The sequence below is a fragment of the Gossypium arboreum genome, chromosome 12 (assembly GCF_025698485.1).
Source record: "Gossypium arboreum isolate Shixiya-1 chromosome 12, ASM2569848v2, whole genome shotgun sequence".
Taxonomy (NCBI): domain Eukaryota; kingdom Viridiplantae; phylum Streptophyta; class Magnoliopsida; order Malvales; family Malvaceae; genus Gossypium; species Gossypium arboreum.
Window position 1 is genome coordinate 24,699,856 of NC_069081.1, and position 14,482 is coordinate 24,714,337.

Sequence of the window (14,482 nt, forward strand, 5' to 3'; positions counted from 1 at the left end):
TTTGAAAGTGGAATTATCAATTCAGTCCCTAATCTATTATTATGTTACCACTAGCGAAAGAAATCCATAGTGGTTAAATTATACCACCTTTATAGTCTCATCCCTATACTAAAATAGATTATTCAATCAATCAAATTAACAAACCAGAATTTTATATAACATTATCATAGACTAATAAATATTAAATATTAAAACTTACTGACTCAATCATCGGTAAACAAGATTTCGAAACTATCATTTTCAATACCACTAAAAACTGGCAATTACAAGAACACCATTGAAAGTTGGAACTGGCAAGGGTTCCTTGATTTTTGTTTGAGAGATTTTTTTTTCAATAAAAATTTTGTTTTTAAAGAGTTGAAATTCCCTTATGATCATGATATGGAATTTTAATATTAGGTAAAATTTATATAAATTATTTATTAATTTTAGAAATTCGATTTCTCTTAGTTTTAATATAGGGTAATCAAAATATGGAATTTTAATATTAAGTAAATTTTATATAAATTATTTATTAATTTTAGAAATTTTGATTTCTCTTAGTCAAGGTAATCAAAATGATTAAACCATATATTTTCGGTCGAACTTATCCAAAATAAAACTTATAAATATTGAATAGTTAATTGTATAATTTATTTAATTATTTTATACATTTTATTCCCCAAATGACAATTTAGTGAAATTGAAATTTGGGTAAATTACATCAATAGTCACTTAAGTTTGGGGTAGTTGATAAAACAGTTACTTTCATTTCAATTCAGTCAACAACTTTCGAAAAATAACAAATTAGTCATTAACGTTATCAAAAAGTGACACAAATCATTCACCCACTAACGTTTTCCATTATATACCTAATGGGACAGGTGACGTAGCCAGTTAACTAGCTGACATGACCAGTTAACTAGCCATATTGGATGTCCACAGTGGAAACCCACCCAGTTTAAGAAGAAATTGAATAAAAAAACCCTAATAACAGAAGAAGAAGAAGAAGAAGAAGAAGAAGAAGAAGAAAAAGAAGAGAAGAGACTATAAAATCCCTCTCAAAGTCTCCAATGACCCTACAAACAAACCAGCAGCACCGACAACAAGTGCTCCGGCCACCACCACTTGCGCCACCATTAAAATGGCTTAGTGTTTTTTTCCCCAATATTCTTCTTCTTCTTCCCTTAATTGATGTTGTTGTGGATAAATTTCAACATCCCCCAACACTTGCACAACCAAATATATACTTCACTAATTTTTCCAAGGCTAAACTTTGTCCCACAAATTCATGAAATATTAAATCATCAAAAAAAAAAAGCCTTCTCTGCCTAATTTTGGTCAATAACAATACATAAGTAACCAAAGCAAAAAACAAAGATTGAAGGACAATAAGAAGAATAAAGCAGGAGAAAGAGAGAAAGATATGGGTTTTTAGTATTTTACTAGTTTTTAAATCCTAATTTCGGTTTCAATTTCTTTTTATTGTTTTCTCCTTTCTTTTCTGCCTAAGAAACAAGCAGGGTGAAAAAGAAAAACACTCAACACAGAGAAGAAGAAGAAAAAAGAGCTTTCAGATTTGGGTCTTCCTTTTCATCGTTTGCTTCCCCATTGTTTTTTTTTTTCCTTTTTTGTTCTAGTCAAATACTACAAGTTAACGAAATGGTGTAAAGCTTTCAGATCTGGGTCTCCCCTTTCATCTTTTGCTTTCCCATTGTTTTCCTTTTTCAGATCTGGTTTTTTTTTCTTTTTTTATTTTTCGTCGTTTCCACATGGGATGCCAACATGGTAAGTTACCGGGCCACCTTAGCTTTCTGTTACATAACGATAGTGACTGTTTTATCTTTTTTGAAAGTTGAGTGACTGAATTGAAACCAGAATAACTATTTTGTCAGCTATCTCAAAATTTAGTGACTGTTGGTGTAATTTACCTTTGAAATTTTGTAAGAAAAAATAGTTGGTTATCCATTTAGTTAGTAAAAAAAGCTTTAGGGATTCGCCACATCAACCATGTTTTAAAAACTGGGGTTAAGCTATTATTTTCATATTCAAAATTTGGGAAATCAAATTAAAGGAGAAAAAAAAACATCACGTGCATTAAATATAAGAAAATGAAAACTCTTACTTAATTAATAAACCCTCGAAAATAAAATTTAAAAAAAAAAATCCTTCTCCTAGGGGTAGTGTATATATATAAAAGCACGTTGCGCCACCATAATGCCCTGCGTACCCTTAATTTGCATTCCTTTCTCTCAAAGAAACAAAACATCCTTCCATTCTTCCTAAACCCAAACTGGGAAAACTGAGATTCAAATGGAGTGGGTTCGCGGGGATAGGATTGGATGTGGAAGTTTCGGCACTGTGAATTTGGTGGCTCCTGGAAAATATTTTCCAAAGTCTCCTCTAATGGCTGTTAAGTCTTGTGCAACCATCGACTCTGTTTCTCTCAAGAACGAGAAGGAAGTGTTTGATCGACTTGGTTTTTGCCCGCAAATCATCCGTTGCTTTGGTGACGATTACACTGTTGAGAATGGGGAGAAGGTTTATAATCTGTTCTTGGAGTACGCTCATAAAGGAAGCTTGGCCGATCAGGTCAAGAGAAATGGTGGAAACTTGACGGAACCCGATGTTCGAAGATACGTTAGGTCCATACTTAGAGGGCTAAGCTTCGTTCACGCCAAAGGGTTCGCTCACTGTGACATTAAGCTTCAAAATATTCTTTTGTCTGGGAATGGCGATGTGAAGATAGCTGATTTTGGATTAGCAAAGAGAAGAGGAGAAAAACAGGGGAGGATGGAAATCAGGGGAACTCCTTCGAATATTGCACCAGAGTCTGTTAAAGGAAACGATTATGATTCAGCAGTGGATATATGGGCACTTGGATGCGCCATTGTTGAGATGTTTACTGGGAAACCAGCCTGGAATTTCAAACCAGGAACCAACCTGGCTGCTTTGTTGATTCGAATTGGGGTTGGTGATGAATTGCCCGGAATCCCTCAAGAGTTATCGGAGGAAGGAAAAGATTTTCTTGGAAAGTGCTTAGTTAAGGATCCCGACAACAGATGGACGGCTGAGATGCTCCTCCATCATCCTTTCATGGCTGGTGAAGAAGAAGAATCAACGTCTCCAAATTGTTATTTTGATGAACTTTCAGAATCACCGAGATGCCATTTCGAATTCCCAGACTGGGTTTCAACTCAATCAACAGCTTCTTCTCAATCGATTTTCCAAGAAAATTCAAGGATCGGGTATTCGTTTTCCAGTCATAGTTTATCAACTTCGGATCGGATTCGTGAATTGGCTTGTGATGAGGCACCCAGTTGGTTAGTTTCAGAGAGCTGGATCACCGTGAGAAAAGTTGTTTAATTATCCTTAATCAAATATGACGGCTTTGATCCAATTGGTGGCGATCTTTATTGTAAATGATTAGAGGAAGAAAACATAGATTTGACTGACATTTTTTTTTAATCTTTTTGCTGATGAAGAAGAGTTGTGATTGGCTACACAAATAGCCAAATACTTTGTAGAGGCCATTCTTTATTGAAACTTTGAATATTTTCATAAAATTAAACCCGAGTTATTAAGAATTTTATCGGTAAATTGTTCATCGACAGCATTTTTGAGGTTTGAAATTTTAACAGTTGACTTGAGTAATCCAAAGCTGTTAAGATTTGTAGTTTCAAAAGTAGTCGTGTTTGACAGTGTGAAATGGATTCACGTGTGAAAACATTGAAACTTGTGCTTGTTCCATTGATAGATTAATTTTGTCCAAATACTCCAATATTATTATTGTTGTTGTTTAGACAAAGAAATGGTGAAATGAATGATAAAAACAGATTTCCATGTTTTAAGCAATAATGATTTCTCAACACCCTGCCCACTCTTCTGCTTTGACTGTCTTTCCCCGTCGGTGTTGGATTTATGAAGGTTGCTTCACCTAATTTCATGCATATTACCTTTTTCCTCCATAGATGATTAAGAGTGGCTTAATACTTTAATTATGAATAAATTAACAGTGGCCCTCTCCCTTGTCAAAAATTGCTAGTCTAGTATGATGACATTGAAGTTGGAAGCAAAGGGTGGCTAGTTAAGGCATGGTTGGTAATGGCTAGAATTACAAGAGTTAGACCCCTAAAGCAGCTTGCCCCACATCCAAAAACTGCCATATTCTTTGGTTTTTCAATTCAAAGATGCTTTTATCTTCATTACCAAACTTAAATGGAGTTAGGAAAACTGAATTAAACCCTTTTGGTATAATAACGTATGCCCCGGGATACCTACCTGCCTTAGGTGCACGTGAGCAGATGGAAGCTGCAAACATTTGCTTTTCAATTTGGGTTTGCTTATTTAGGTATAAATTAAAGGTTAAGAGTATAAATTAAAAGGATAAGGACTTGTCAAAATATATATATATACTTTTTTTATTTTACAAAAATTATTTTAAAATTTTCAACACAATAATTTTCATTTCTCAAGAAAAAGGAAAATGAAAGTACTCCATGTTTCAAAAGAAGTATATATTAAATTTAGAAACTAAATCTCTCTCGCATTTATTAGTGGATATAATCTAAAGTTCAAAAATCTTACAATTGGACCAATAGTAATGGATTCAAGGTTGCAAAATGTGAAATTGACATGAATTCCTGTTACTAAGCATATTTTACACATCGTAATGGCCCATTTTGGAAGGCCATAAAAGAACGATAAAAGCAAAATAGGCATCCATTAAAAAATGTCGGCCAAACTCCAAATTACAAGTCCTGAAAACAAATATTGAAACCACCGACCCACCCCTACTACATTTCCAATGCCCTTGAGAACCATTAAATATCCTCCCCAGAATCTAGCTGTTGATAGAAAGTACAACAGATGTATTGAATTATTAGCTGTAACTGCATTTGTTTTTTAGTGAAATAGCCTTACTCATCTTTTTGGGGTCCATGGCAGCCCAACATTGAATTCTTTTATAGAACTTGGGCTTCACCAACTTGCCCAAAACATAAGCTCTGGAACGAACCATGAAGTCAAGTGCCAATGGCACAGGTTGAGTGGGTGCACCATTGAGACTAGCCAAGCTAGCTCCTCCTCCATACAACGGAATATGACTCCCTTTCATCATCACAATCAATGCTCTTTGGCTCTTTCTTGATTGATAAAACTTGTGTATCTGCAAAATAAACCATGTATAATATAATAATGATTTGCTTAGGAAGAATAAATAAATGAACTCCCCATTGTGAAAGAAGACAAAAGTGCATAAAACATTTAATATTAGTGAAGTGATGGGGTCATTGCTGATTTACCGATCCAGTAGCCACTGTGAGCTGAGAGTAAGAGAGATGTAAGGGTGTTGATGTTACATGAACCCCAAAAAATGTAGCTGTGTTTCGATATGTGAGCTTCACTGTGCAGTTCATCGACACCATTTCAGTACTGACCCCTGAGAAATCCGCACCAGCTTGTACTACAAATTCATTGAACGAAATGCTCTACAACAACAACAATCAATACCCTTGACACAATTTTGTTAAAGCTAAGAGAATGCATGGCAGATGTAGAAATGATTGGATTTTTTTTTTACCTTCATGGTGATTTTAGGTTTCTGAAGTCTACTAGCGCCCCATAGGATCAATGAAAACGTAGTGAAAAGCACGAAGAAGCCAACAAGAAAGGCGAGGAAATAGCAACGTCGACGGTGTAGGGCATGATGGGCAGCTTCACCGTCAAGCAAAGCTTCTTCTTCAATGGCGTCGAACTCTTTCCATGACTGCTTATTGGTGCGAGGCTTGCGAGATCCATGGTGTTTTGAGAGGCGGGTGGAAGAAGACTCGCGGGAAGAATGAGGGCCTAAGGAAGAGTTGGACTGAGAGTGGGTGGGGCTGAGCACCGGGGTGGAGTTGGAGGAGTTGGTAGTCTTTTCACCATCATGGGAATCCCTTGATGGACTCTGAACGTAGTACATTTGTCGACGAGGGGACCTTGGTGGCGATGATTGACTTAGGCTGCTCGCCTCGGAGTCTGTCTTGGCCAGATCACCCGGCATTTTAACCTTGTTTTTCTATTGCTGTTGTTTGAGTTGAAGAAAGAAAGAGGTGGGGAGAGGGGGTTTGGTATTTGATGGATTTGTTTGTTGTTTATGAAGTAGAGGATCTTTCAAAGGTAGATTTATGTAAGCACGTTGCAATTGTGTTGTTTAATTAATGAGAGAAGATGGGACTTGATACACTGACAAATGGCAGTTGTCTCCTATTAAATTCCTTTTTATCGTTCTTCTTTTGTGTGTGTATGTATGTAATTGTCAACATTTAACTCTTTTTACACAAGAGTATAGTTTCAGTGTAGAACTCCTGCATGAATATTTATAACAGTGAAAGGAGCTCTTAAAGATGAGTCTACTCTACTGTGAGTGAATCAAGATAAAAGCAATTGCACTGAATTACCCAGACAAGATTAACCGCAAAGATGTGGCAGTGGCAGTGTCCCTCAAAATCTCTGTCCATCTTATATTCTAAAGTGTAAAGCAAAAGCTTAAAGCTTCTTGTTTATGATCCCTTCAGTTCTCTGTCCATCTTACATCCTTAAGTTCTCTCAAACCCACAACCTTCAAAAGGGCATTGGTGCCTACTGAATAGTAAACTTAATTGATTCAGTCATTCAAGCAAATATATGTTAAATGGTTGGTGACTTGGTCGGCGATTTATCATGTGCCTGATACAGCAACTTAGATTGAGTAAAGGGCGCTAATCAATGCATTAGATTGAGTAAAGGGCGCTAATCAATGCACCTTTCCTAGGTTTTAGTTGACGAATTATCTTCACCTTTGTCAACAAACACTACTGATATTTACCTGCTGTGTTAATCTTTGTATTCAGTAGATTGACACCAAAGCTTCAATATTTCTCCACCTAAAAAAATCTCGATAGATTGACCACAAATTAAAATCCTAAGATCTGAAGGACTAAAATGATTAGTACATTATAAAGTAGTGTGAATGGTGACTTTTTGCTTGCCCATTTCATAACTTAGTCAACTTCTAAATCTCCCATCACTCAGATTTTTCTTTTTTCAAGAGGAAAACGAAATCGTATTGTTGAGATGTAAACTTGACATAATATCAACAAATCTTAACTTATTTAGATTATATTTATACCTCTGCTTTGGTACCTTTTCTTTTTCTTTTTTCAGATAAACATCTATTAAAACAACCAGCATCTTAAATCCAATAACCAGATCCAGCTGTGTCGTAGTGTAGCTTGTATTTTCTTGTCCTGCATTTTGGTAACATATCTCTCCATGGATTTGATCATGGCATGAATTTATATATATTTTTTTACCCAAGTCCAGTCCCCTCGAACCTGGCTAGCTTGTGAACCCAATTTGTCAGTCACTAAATAATAAATAGAAAAACATTTTTTTCTATTATTATTGAATAGAAACTCAATAGTCCAATTTATTAATCTTTTGTCCAAGATTAGGCTCATACCGTTTGGGAGAATAATTAGATGTTTTGGCTAAAGTCAAATAGACCAGCGGACAAATAGACATATTTAGCAAAAGGAAAGGAAAAGAAAAAGCAGATATTGTGAAAAACAGAAGCAACTTCACAGTTTCAATGACCAAATCCAAGAAAAATCAAAATTTCACATTAGAAATTGGCATCCTACATTAGTGCCATCAATTTCGTGTTCTGGGTAGAAGACAATTTCTATGGCTCTAAGCTGTTTTTCTTTTGTATGCAAGATTTACACATGATCCTTGGTTCCAAAAATTCTGGACAGCGGAAAAGGAAATGTTCCATTTCATTCAAGCATTGCAAAAAATAATGGATTATTAAAGCATAAAGACGACAACAATGTGATGTATGAAGACTATGTTAAAGAAGCTCCTCCAACTCCATTGGAATCATTACTTTGTACCTGCTATTTGTAAGCTATATCATATCAATTTATCTGGGATTCTCACTGCAGCTCCCCGACAGGGGCCTCATTGAGCCATAGGAAATGGATGAAATCATACAGTTTTGCACTTACGCTCACCTGGTTAGTGATAAGAAAAATACTTTTAAACTAGTAATAAGTTTGACTAGGGAAAGGATATTTTCATGAAATTCATCTCCCAATACCTTGTATGGTGTTGGGTTTAATCTCCTGATGTGATCAGGCCTCATTTGCTCAAGCTGTTTGATGCAATGGTCCCTAATATCCTGCAGAGCTGGTAACTCTTCCCTTACTTTACCTTCAACAGACAAAAAATAAAAATATTTGCTTCAAAAAATGGAAATCATAAAGTAGCTCAGGAGCCTCTCTTCTGCTCACAAAGAGTGGAACTGATCCAGTATTTAATATTGAGGTGGCAAGGGAACAGGGAATACTGTTTCTATGGTTTCCTCATGTTCTACAAACAATGCTAAATCTATTTAAAGCTGGACCAATGCAAGCATAAAATACTGAATAAAGAATACTGAATTGATAAGATTATCCATTCTCCCATGATAGGTGCTGAATTATACTCTTCCATGGCGAAGATGGATATTCTGAGCTCCTACCTGATTTTCCAGGCCAGTAACACTTAAGAAGCTCCTCCACACGCTTTGGTACCACATATGCTCTTTTGGATTCACTAAAAGGGTGACGGCATAGGATTCGTTCTCCAACCTGCAAAATCAAAGAGAGCAAAAATGAGGTCATTCGGCCTCATCATTGTAGCATCTATGGCGTTAAGTATAGACACTGGTATTGTGCATACAGATATTAACAGTTGGTGACATAACAGAGGAGTAAAACAATCCAAGCAAAAGAGAAATCATTTTGAAATTAAGCTGAGCAAGCTGCTGCAGTGGGGAATTTTAATCTTACAAAAAGTGCACTCTAGTACTACAAAGTCAAAACTGTCACTGGTGAATATCATCGTAATTAATTAGTTTTTGAAAAAAGTTACAAACATTCAATTTAGATTTGGATAACTAATAAGATCATCAATTATATACTGTCAAAATTTTGGACTGGCTTATTAGAGTTTAATATGTAGATCATAATGCATGAAGTTAAGCATGCATTTAAGTTTAAAAGATAAAATGATAGTACCATTCTATGTTGACTTCTCAGGGTAAGTTAGAATTACTTCTAAAATATTTTATGATACTAAATAGAAAATAAATAAATAAATAAGAAGAGAATGTCGGTAGCTAATCACTGAAACACAAGACTTATTACCTTTGGACATGGTTCATTTTCCCCTGTCATTATGTCTACCAGGGAATATCCTTCTTTGCCATATAACCTGTAACATCTTTTTTTGCATGGTATAGAGACCTAGAATTTAAGAAATAAATAAATGAAAAGAGAGAGAGAGAGAGAGAGAGAGAGAGAGAGAAATAATGAAGGAAATGCGTTATATGATGAAGAAAGCATGCCGCTAAAATTTCTTCGCAGCCCAGTCAAACCTTAGATACATCCTCTGAAACTTTGATGCGTGGCTGATTATTAATCTCAACAAGCTTGAAGACACAGCCTAAAGCGGCTTGTGCATAGCAAGTTACCAAATAGGTTCCTATTCCAAAACAATCCACCTCATGACCCTGCAGAGAAAAAGTGTGATCCCTCATGAGTAATGTACTAATTGGAGGCATTGTTGTCAAGATTCAGGCTGTTAAACAGTAATGAGTTATTCAAAGACGTTTTCATCTAGATCACAAACCTGCTTTCTTAGCGCATCCAAAGTTTCTTCATTTAAATCATTACTAGCAGTAATGATCATCTTTCCAAAACCAGGAACCCCAAGTTCTTTCTCAATTGTATGAAAGATCTTTCGGGCTTCACTAGACAAGTACGCTAGGTCACCAGAGTCCAATCTAATGCCAACTGCTCTATACCTGCAGTTTTTGCATTTTTAACTTATCAGTGGAATAAGTATGACCAAACGCCTACTAGCATGGATGAAATCCAAAGTAACATAATTCCTTCAGATGTTATGAAGACAAAAGTATGACCTACAAACTATATGATCCATCACAAAAGGAAAAGCCCAACAAATAATAGCCTTTAATGCAACTATGTTTTTACGCATAAACTGAAAAGGAGAAGCAGTAGATTCAGCACCTCTTGACATGGCACAAAAAGCAATGTTACTTGGCGCCTTTCTTCACATGTTTTGATTTTAATTAACATTTAGCCATCAGAACACCACTATAAAATCATACATTAATTCATTTCTTTCAACCCATCAATCAGAATGCTAGCATGCTACTAATGCAATCATTCAGCTTATATAACATGTTTGAAAGTCGTCAAAAAGCCAATGAAAAATTATTGAACTGCAGATAAGCACAGATAAAGTATCAAAATGGGGACAAAAGGAATTCTTTTGAGCCAAATTTGTGCAAGTAAGGAATTGTTATTATACGAAGTAAAACTTCTATATATAAGCCTTCAAGACATACCCCAAGTCACTAAGTGCCAAAGCAACTGCACAAAAGTTGGGGACTCCACTCCTTATTACCTAGTAAAGTGGATTTCAAAACTCCAATGTTAGTGCTGATATATGACAAGAAAAGACTACCTCTAATTCAGTTTAAAGCTAAAACTTAAGGAAGGTCAACTTACATCATATGTATCTACAAGAGCAAGAAAGTTGTTAGGAAATGCCAAAGCATATGATATAAAAGCTGCTAATTCACTCTGATTGGTCTCTCCAAAAATGCCACCAAGTGATTTCAACCACTACAAAACATGCAACAATTAAAAATAAGGTGGGTGAAGCAACAATTAAATATATCAATATAGATATGACTTGGGTTTTGAGAACTAAAAGCGGCTAAATGCCAGAATAAATACTTTGCACTTTCTATTCTGAAACTCTGTTTTTTTAATGGGTTTTGAGATTGAGGGCTTCTTTGTGAAATTGCAATTGTAGGCCATTGGGGCTCTAGGGAGAAAAAAATGTAAGCTTGATTGCCCAATTTTGATTCACTTCCACATCTAGCGCTAATGTATTTTGGTTAATGTACTTTGACAAAAGTAATAGCGTAATGTATATCTCTAGCTAAACATGAAAAGCACAATATATAATCTAAAAACAAAAATGTAATGGGCCATCCACAACACCTGTATTTTGCTTAACCATGAATGAACAAGAGTGACAAAGTCCTCACAAGTATTTGAACCATCAGAGCTACATAGAGATCTTTCCAGGATTTCATCAGGGCTCTGCAAATTAAAATTTGAATAATCTCATATTCAAAGAAGCATTAAAAAGAATCGTACAACGACAGAACAATATTCAATGCATGAAAACGCCAAAAGAATCCTACAAGGACACCATATACAGAACACTGAAAGAAATAATAAGGAATTCAAAAGGGCAGTATCTAATCTAAGCTTGCTCCCAAACATTACACTTTATGGAATATGGACCCATTAAAAAACACAGACAAGGAACCAAAGTATCAATCAAATAGCATTAACGCCTATAGTCAATAGCCAATGGCAAGGATTAAACTCAAGCACATTATAGGAAACTAATAAAAACGATTGTCAAATTAAAGGCAGCATAGACAGAAAAAACTTTATTTGCCACTCAAATCTTGTCTCTTGTAGAACATCATACAAGTAAAAGCCTGAGCATAATGTTTAATAAACAATATAGAAATTAAGATCTCAAGTTAATTTCCAGTAAAATTTACCAACCATAAATGAGCTAACAAAAGCATGAGAATGTGTCCCACGAAGAGGTATACCGAATAACCTCCCAGCTGCAACATTGCTGGTCAAAACACAACATAAAAACAGAAGCACACCAAATGAAATATTAGCTTAGATCAAGACTCCACATTAGTTAAGAATAAACAAGAATCATAAGCTCTGAATAGCTTCAAGATCAGCAGAGGAAAAACATTAATTTTACCAAAGGAAAACATGAAAGCAGTGCAAAACAGGATACAAATACTCAGCAAACCACCTTGTTGCATCAAAACCTCCAATATAGCAATACTTTGATGCCCCTATAGCTCCATCAGGTCCCTGTGTTTAATACGAGTGGAAATATTTCACAAAAAGTAACTCAGATATTGACACTTCAAACAAGGGGGAAAATTCATTAACCTGAGCCCTTCGAAGCCCAAACTCAAACAACATTTTAGATCGTCCAGCAACAAGTCTATGTCTAGCCGCATTTGTAGTCACTAAGGATGCAAAATTCACAAGGTTCAGAACTGGAGTCTCCAGCAATTGAACCACCTAAAAACAACATATTCAAATACAGAGAAAAGGCAAGATGTAAAACGAAGGAGCCTAAAACAAATACCAAATTCAAGACAAACTGATGGGACCAAAATATTTAGTTAAAGCGTACTCACAGGGACTGGCCCTTCAAGTCTAAGTAGGGGAACCTTTGGGAAAACAACTGTTCCCTCTGAAATAGCATACACTTCAACATCAGAGCAGTCTATTTCTCTTAAATAATTCAAAAAGCCTTCCTGCCATTTGCAAAGACAATGAATGAGTTAACCACTGAATATACAAGAAAAGGTCGGAAAAGAAATGATCTACAACCAGAATCTCATTACTTGAATCCTCTATAACTTAGTTTGGTTTACCTCACATGAACCAGGCAAGCTTTTATGGATAAAGGAGACCTCTTCCTCAGTTAACTTGAAATTAGCAATGAGCTTTATGCATTCTTCCAAACCAGCAAACACTGTAAATTCACCACCAAACGGGTTCTTTCGGAAATATAGATCGAACCTGAATGCACGTTTTAAATTTTAAATCAAAAGCTCAAAACATTCGATCTTTCCAAATGGAAATACTTTGAATTTTTCATTTCCGAAACTAACATGGAATAATTAAATACCAATAGTTTAAAATTTTGTTTTCTATTATTTAATGCTAAATGAACTAAATACCAACTTGAACATCATCGAATAATAAAGTCAAAAGGAAAATAAGAAAGAAAAGGAAATCTAGCGGAAACAAGAAACTATAACTAACTACCTAACTAATAACAACATAGCAACCATAATCTACATCCAAGCCGATTATTCGTAGTAGCCAAACAAAGCATAGATAAGAAAGCGAGAAAAAAAAAAGAAAAGAGATTTTATTCAAAATGAAAAGAAATTGAAGAGTTGGAAAGTTACACGGCTCGTTCATTGTGTTTGCCGGCTTTCCAATAAGCGTAAGCCATGGTGAACTGATAAAGATCGGTAAGAAGAGGGGTGACCATGGGATTGGTTGGACCGTCCATGACCCGACCCGCATTTTGACTCGCTTTGGCCTCCATTGTAATAAATAAAATCCTTCCTTCCTTTATTTGACCAACTTATCAGTTCAAAACATTAAAAACCCGCCTGCTTTTTATAATGGTAGAGGAGGAGAGCAAGCGTGTGGCTCACGAGAGCATAAGAAGAAACAAGTACGAAAGTTGATGAGATCGAAATCGTATTTTCGTTTTTCTTTTTCTGAGAGAAAATTGAGGAAAACTATTGTAAAATAAAAATTAATTAAAAAAAAAACTTTGGAATTGAATTAGATTCCAGCTAAATTGAAAAGGTTTAATATTTTATTTAGTCCTTTAATTTTTTTAAAAATATTTTAATTATTTATTTTTAAAAATATTATGTTTTTATTTATTAAATCATTTTAAAATAAATAAATAAAAATTTAATTTTTGAAGTGATTTGAAAAATAAAATAAATTTAATAATAAAAAATAAAAGAAATAAATCATTGCAAGGGATTCAAAAATAGCTTAATCAACCTTTAAAAGCGTGACGTGTACAGATTGCCTTTTGTTTGTGGACCTTACAAATCTTCTCGATTTTATTGGAGCTTGGATGATTTTTTTTTTAAATAAATAATTTTTCTTATTTACTTATGGTTGTTGTGACTTGTGATTTTTATTTTATTTTAAAAATAACTTTTATTAATGTCGAAATAAGTGAACTTAAATATGATTGTTAGTATCGATCGATATGTTTGGTGAAATTTTATTTTATTAATTAAAACTATAATTGATATTTTAACATATGATTGGAATTGTAAAATATAAATCTAGATTTTCTTTTGGTTCTATATTTTATTATGTTTTTATTGTTAATTGTTTATGAGATTGGGATGTTGTAATGATTCATTTCTTTGAAATGATTGATTCAAGTGAGGAGCTTTAATGAATAATAGGCTGTTTTGTCAATGGTGTTTATCTATATTGATTTGATGTTTTCGCTTTTTCTTTTTATAGTTTCAAATTATGAATTAATTTACTTCGTTTACTGTTTTTCTAATTTAATTACAAATTTAAAAAAATAAAAATAAAAATATGTGAAAATTATTTATGAAATTTTTAAAACAATTTATTTTTAACTTTAAAGAAAATGATTTGTACTTTCATTTTGGTTCAAATCGTTATAAATATAAAGAAGAATATATTATTTTCTTCACTAGTTCTTAAATATCAAACTTATAACTCTATTTTGAATCATATAAATGTAAGAAATTTTATTTTATTTT

At 34.3% G+C, this 14,482-nt stretch overlaps 3 protein-coding genes across 7 annotated transcripts; 1 reads left to right on the forward strand and 2 right to left on the reverse strand.

The window, feature by feature from the left end:
• Positions 1-2,166: 2,166 nt before the first annotated feature.
• On the forward strand, positions 2,167-3,579 carry LOC108478833 (mitogen-activated protein kinase kinase kinase 20-like). Its single transcript, XM_017781289.2, has one exon. The coding sequence runs from the start codon at positions 2,293-2,295 to the stop codon at positions 3,343-3,345; it is 1,053 nt and encodes a 350-aa protein (XP_017636778.1). The 5' UTR covers positions 2,167-2,292; the 3' UTR covers positions 3,346-3,579.
• Positions 3,580-4,499: 920 nt separating this feature from the next.
• LOC108478684 (uncharacterized) lies at positions 4,500-7,447 on the reverse strand. The gene is made up of 4 exons (XM_017781157.2): positions 6,420-7,447; positions 5,561-6,326; positions 5,283-5,468; positions 4,500-5,146 (listed from the first exon to the last, which is right to left on the reverse strand). Exons 2-4 carry the CDS (start codon positions 6,020-6,022, stop codon positions 4,862-4,864), a joined length of 933 nt encoding a protein of 310 aa, XP_017636646.1. The 5' UTR covers positions 6,023-6,326; positions 6,420-7,447; the 3' UTR covers positions 4,500-4,861.
• A 139-nt stretch (positions 7,448-7,586) lies between these two features.
• LOC108477224 (nicotinate phosphoribosyltransferase 2) lies at positions 7,587-13,421 on the reverse strand. Of its 5 annotated transcripts, none has more exons than XM_053022721.1 (15): positions 13,115-13,421; positions 12,572-12,719; positions 12,332-12,451; positions 12,078-12,212; positions 11,881-11,996; positions 11,664-11,739; positions 11,082-11,183; positions 10,581-10,697; positions 10,418-10,476; positions 9,676-9,850; positions 9,422-9,556; positions 9,192-9,290; positions 8,525-8,633; positions 8,102-8,214; positions 7,587-7,895 (listed from the first exon to the last, which is right to left on the reverse strand). In XM_053022721.1, exons 1-15 carry the CDS (start codon positions 13,255-13,257, stop codon positions 7,848-7,850), a joined length of 1,695 nt encoding a protein of 564 aa, XP_052878681.1. In that variant the 5' UTR covers positions 13,258-13,421; the 3' UTR covers positions 7,587-7,847. The 5 variants fall into 5 exon arrangements, with proteins under 5 accessions (XP_052878681.1, XP_052878682.1, XP_017635196.1 ...); XM_053022722.1 differs by having other exon boundaries at positions 11,935-11,996; positions 13,115-13,420; XM_017779707.2 differs by having other exon boundaries at positions 7,587-8,015; positions 13,115-13,419.
• Positions 13,422-14,482: the final 1,061 nt, after the last annotated feature.

What these genes read in the sequence shown, in the direction of transcription:
- LOC108478833 (XM_017781289.2), top strand. Translation starts at nt 2,293, where the DNA reads ATGGAGTGGGTTCGCGGGGATAGGATTGGATGTGGAAGTTTCGGCACT.
- LOC108478684 (XM_017781157.2), bottom strand. Translation starts at nt 6,022, where the DNA reads ATGCCGGGTGATCTGGCCAAGACAGACTCCGAGGCGAGCAGCCTAAGT. An exon ending in AACCTAAAATCACCATGAAG is followed by an intron (nt 5,469 to 5,560) that starts GTAAAAAAAAAA and finishes TTGTTGTTGTAG; the next exon opens with AGCATTTCGTTCAATGAATT. An exon ending in TCACAGTGGCTACTGGATCG is followed by an intron (nt 5,147 to 5,282) that starts GTAAATCAGCAA and finishes TTTATTTTGCAG; the next exon opens with ATACACAAGTTTTATCAATC.
- LOC108477224 (XM_017779707.2), bottom strand. Translation starts at nt 13,257, where the DNA reads ATGGAGGCCAAAGCGAGTCAAAATGCGGGTCGGGTCATGGACGGTCCA. An exon ending in TTGGGCTTCGAAGGGCTCAG is followed by an intron (nt 11,997 to 12,077) that starts GTTAATGAATTT and finishes TATTAAACACAG; the next exon opens with GGACCTGATGGAGCTATAGG. An exon ending in TGCTTTCATGTTTTCCTTTG is followed by an intron (nt 11,740 to 11,880) that starts GTAAAATTAATG and finishes TGTTTTGACCAG; the next exon opens with CAATGTTGCAGCTGGGAGGT.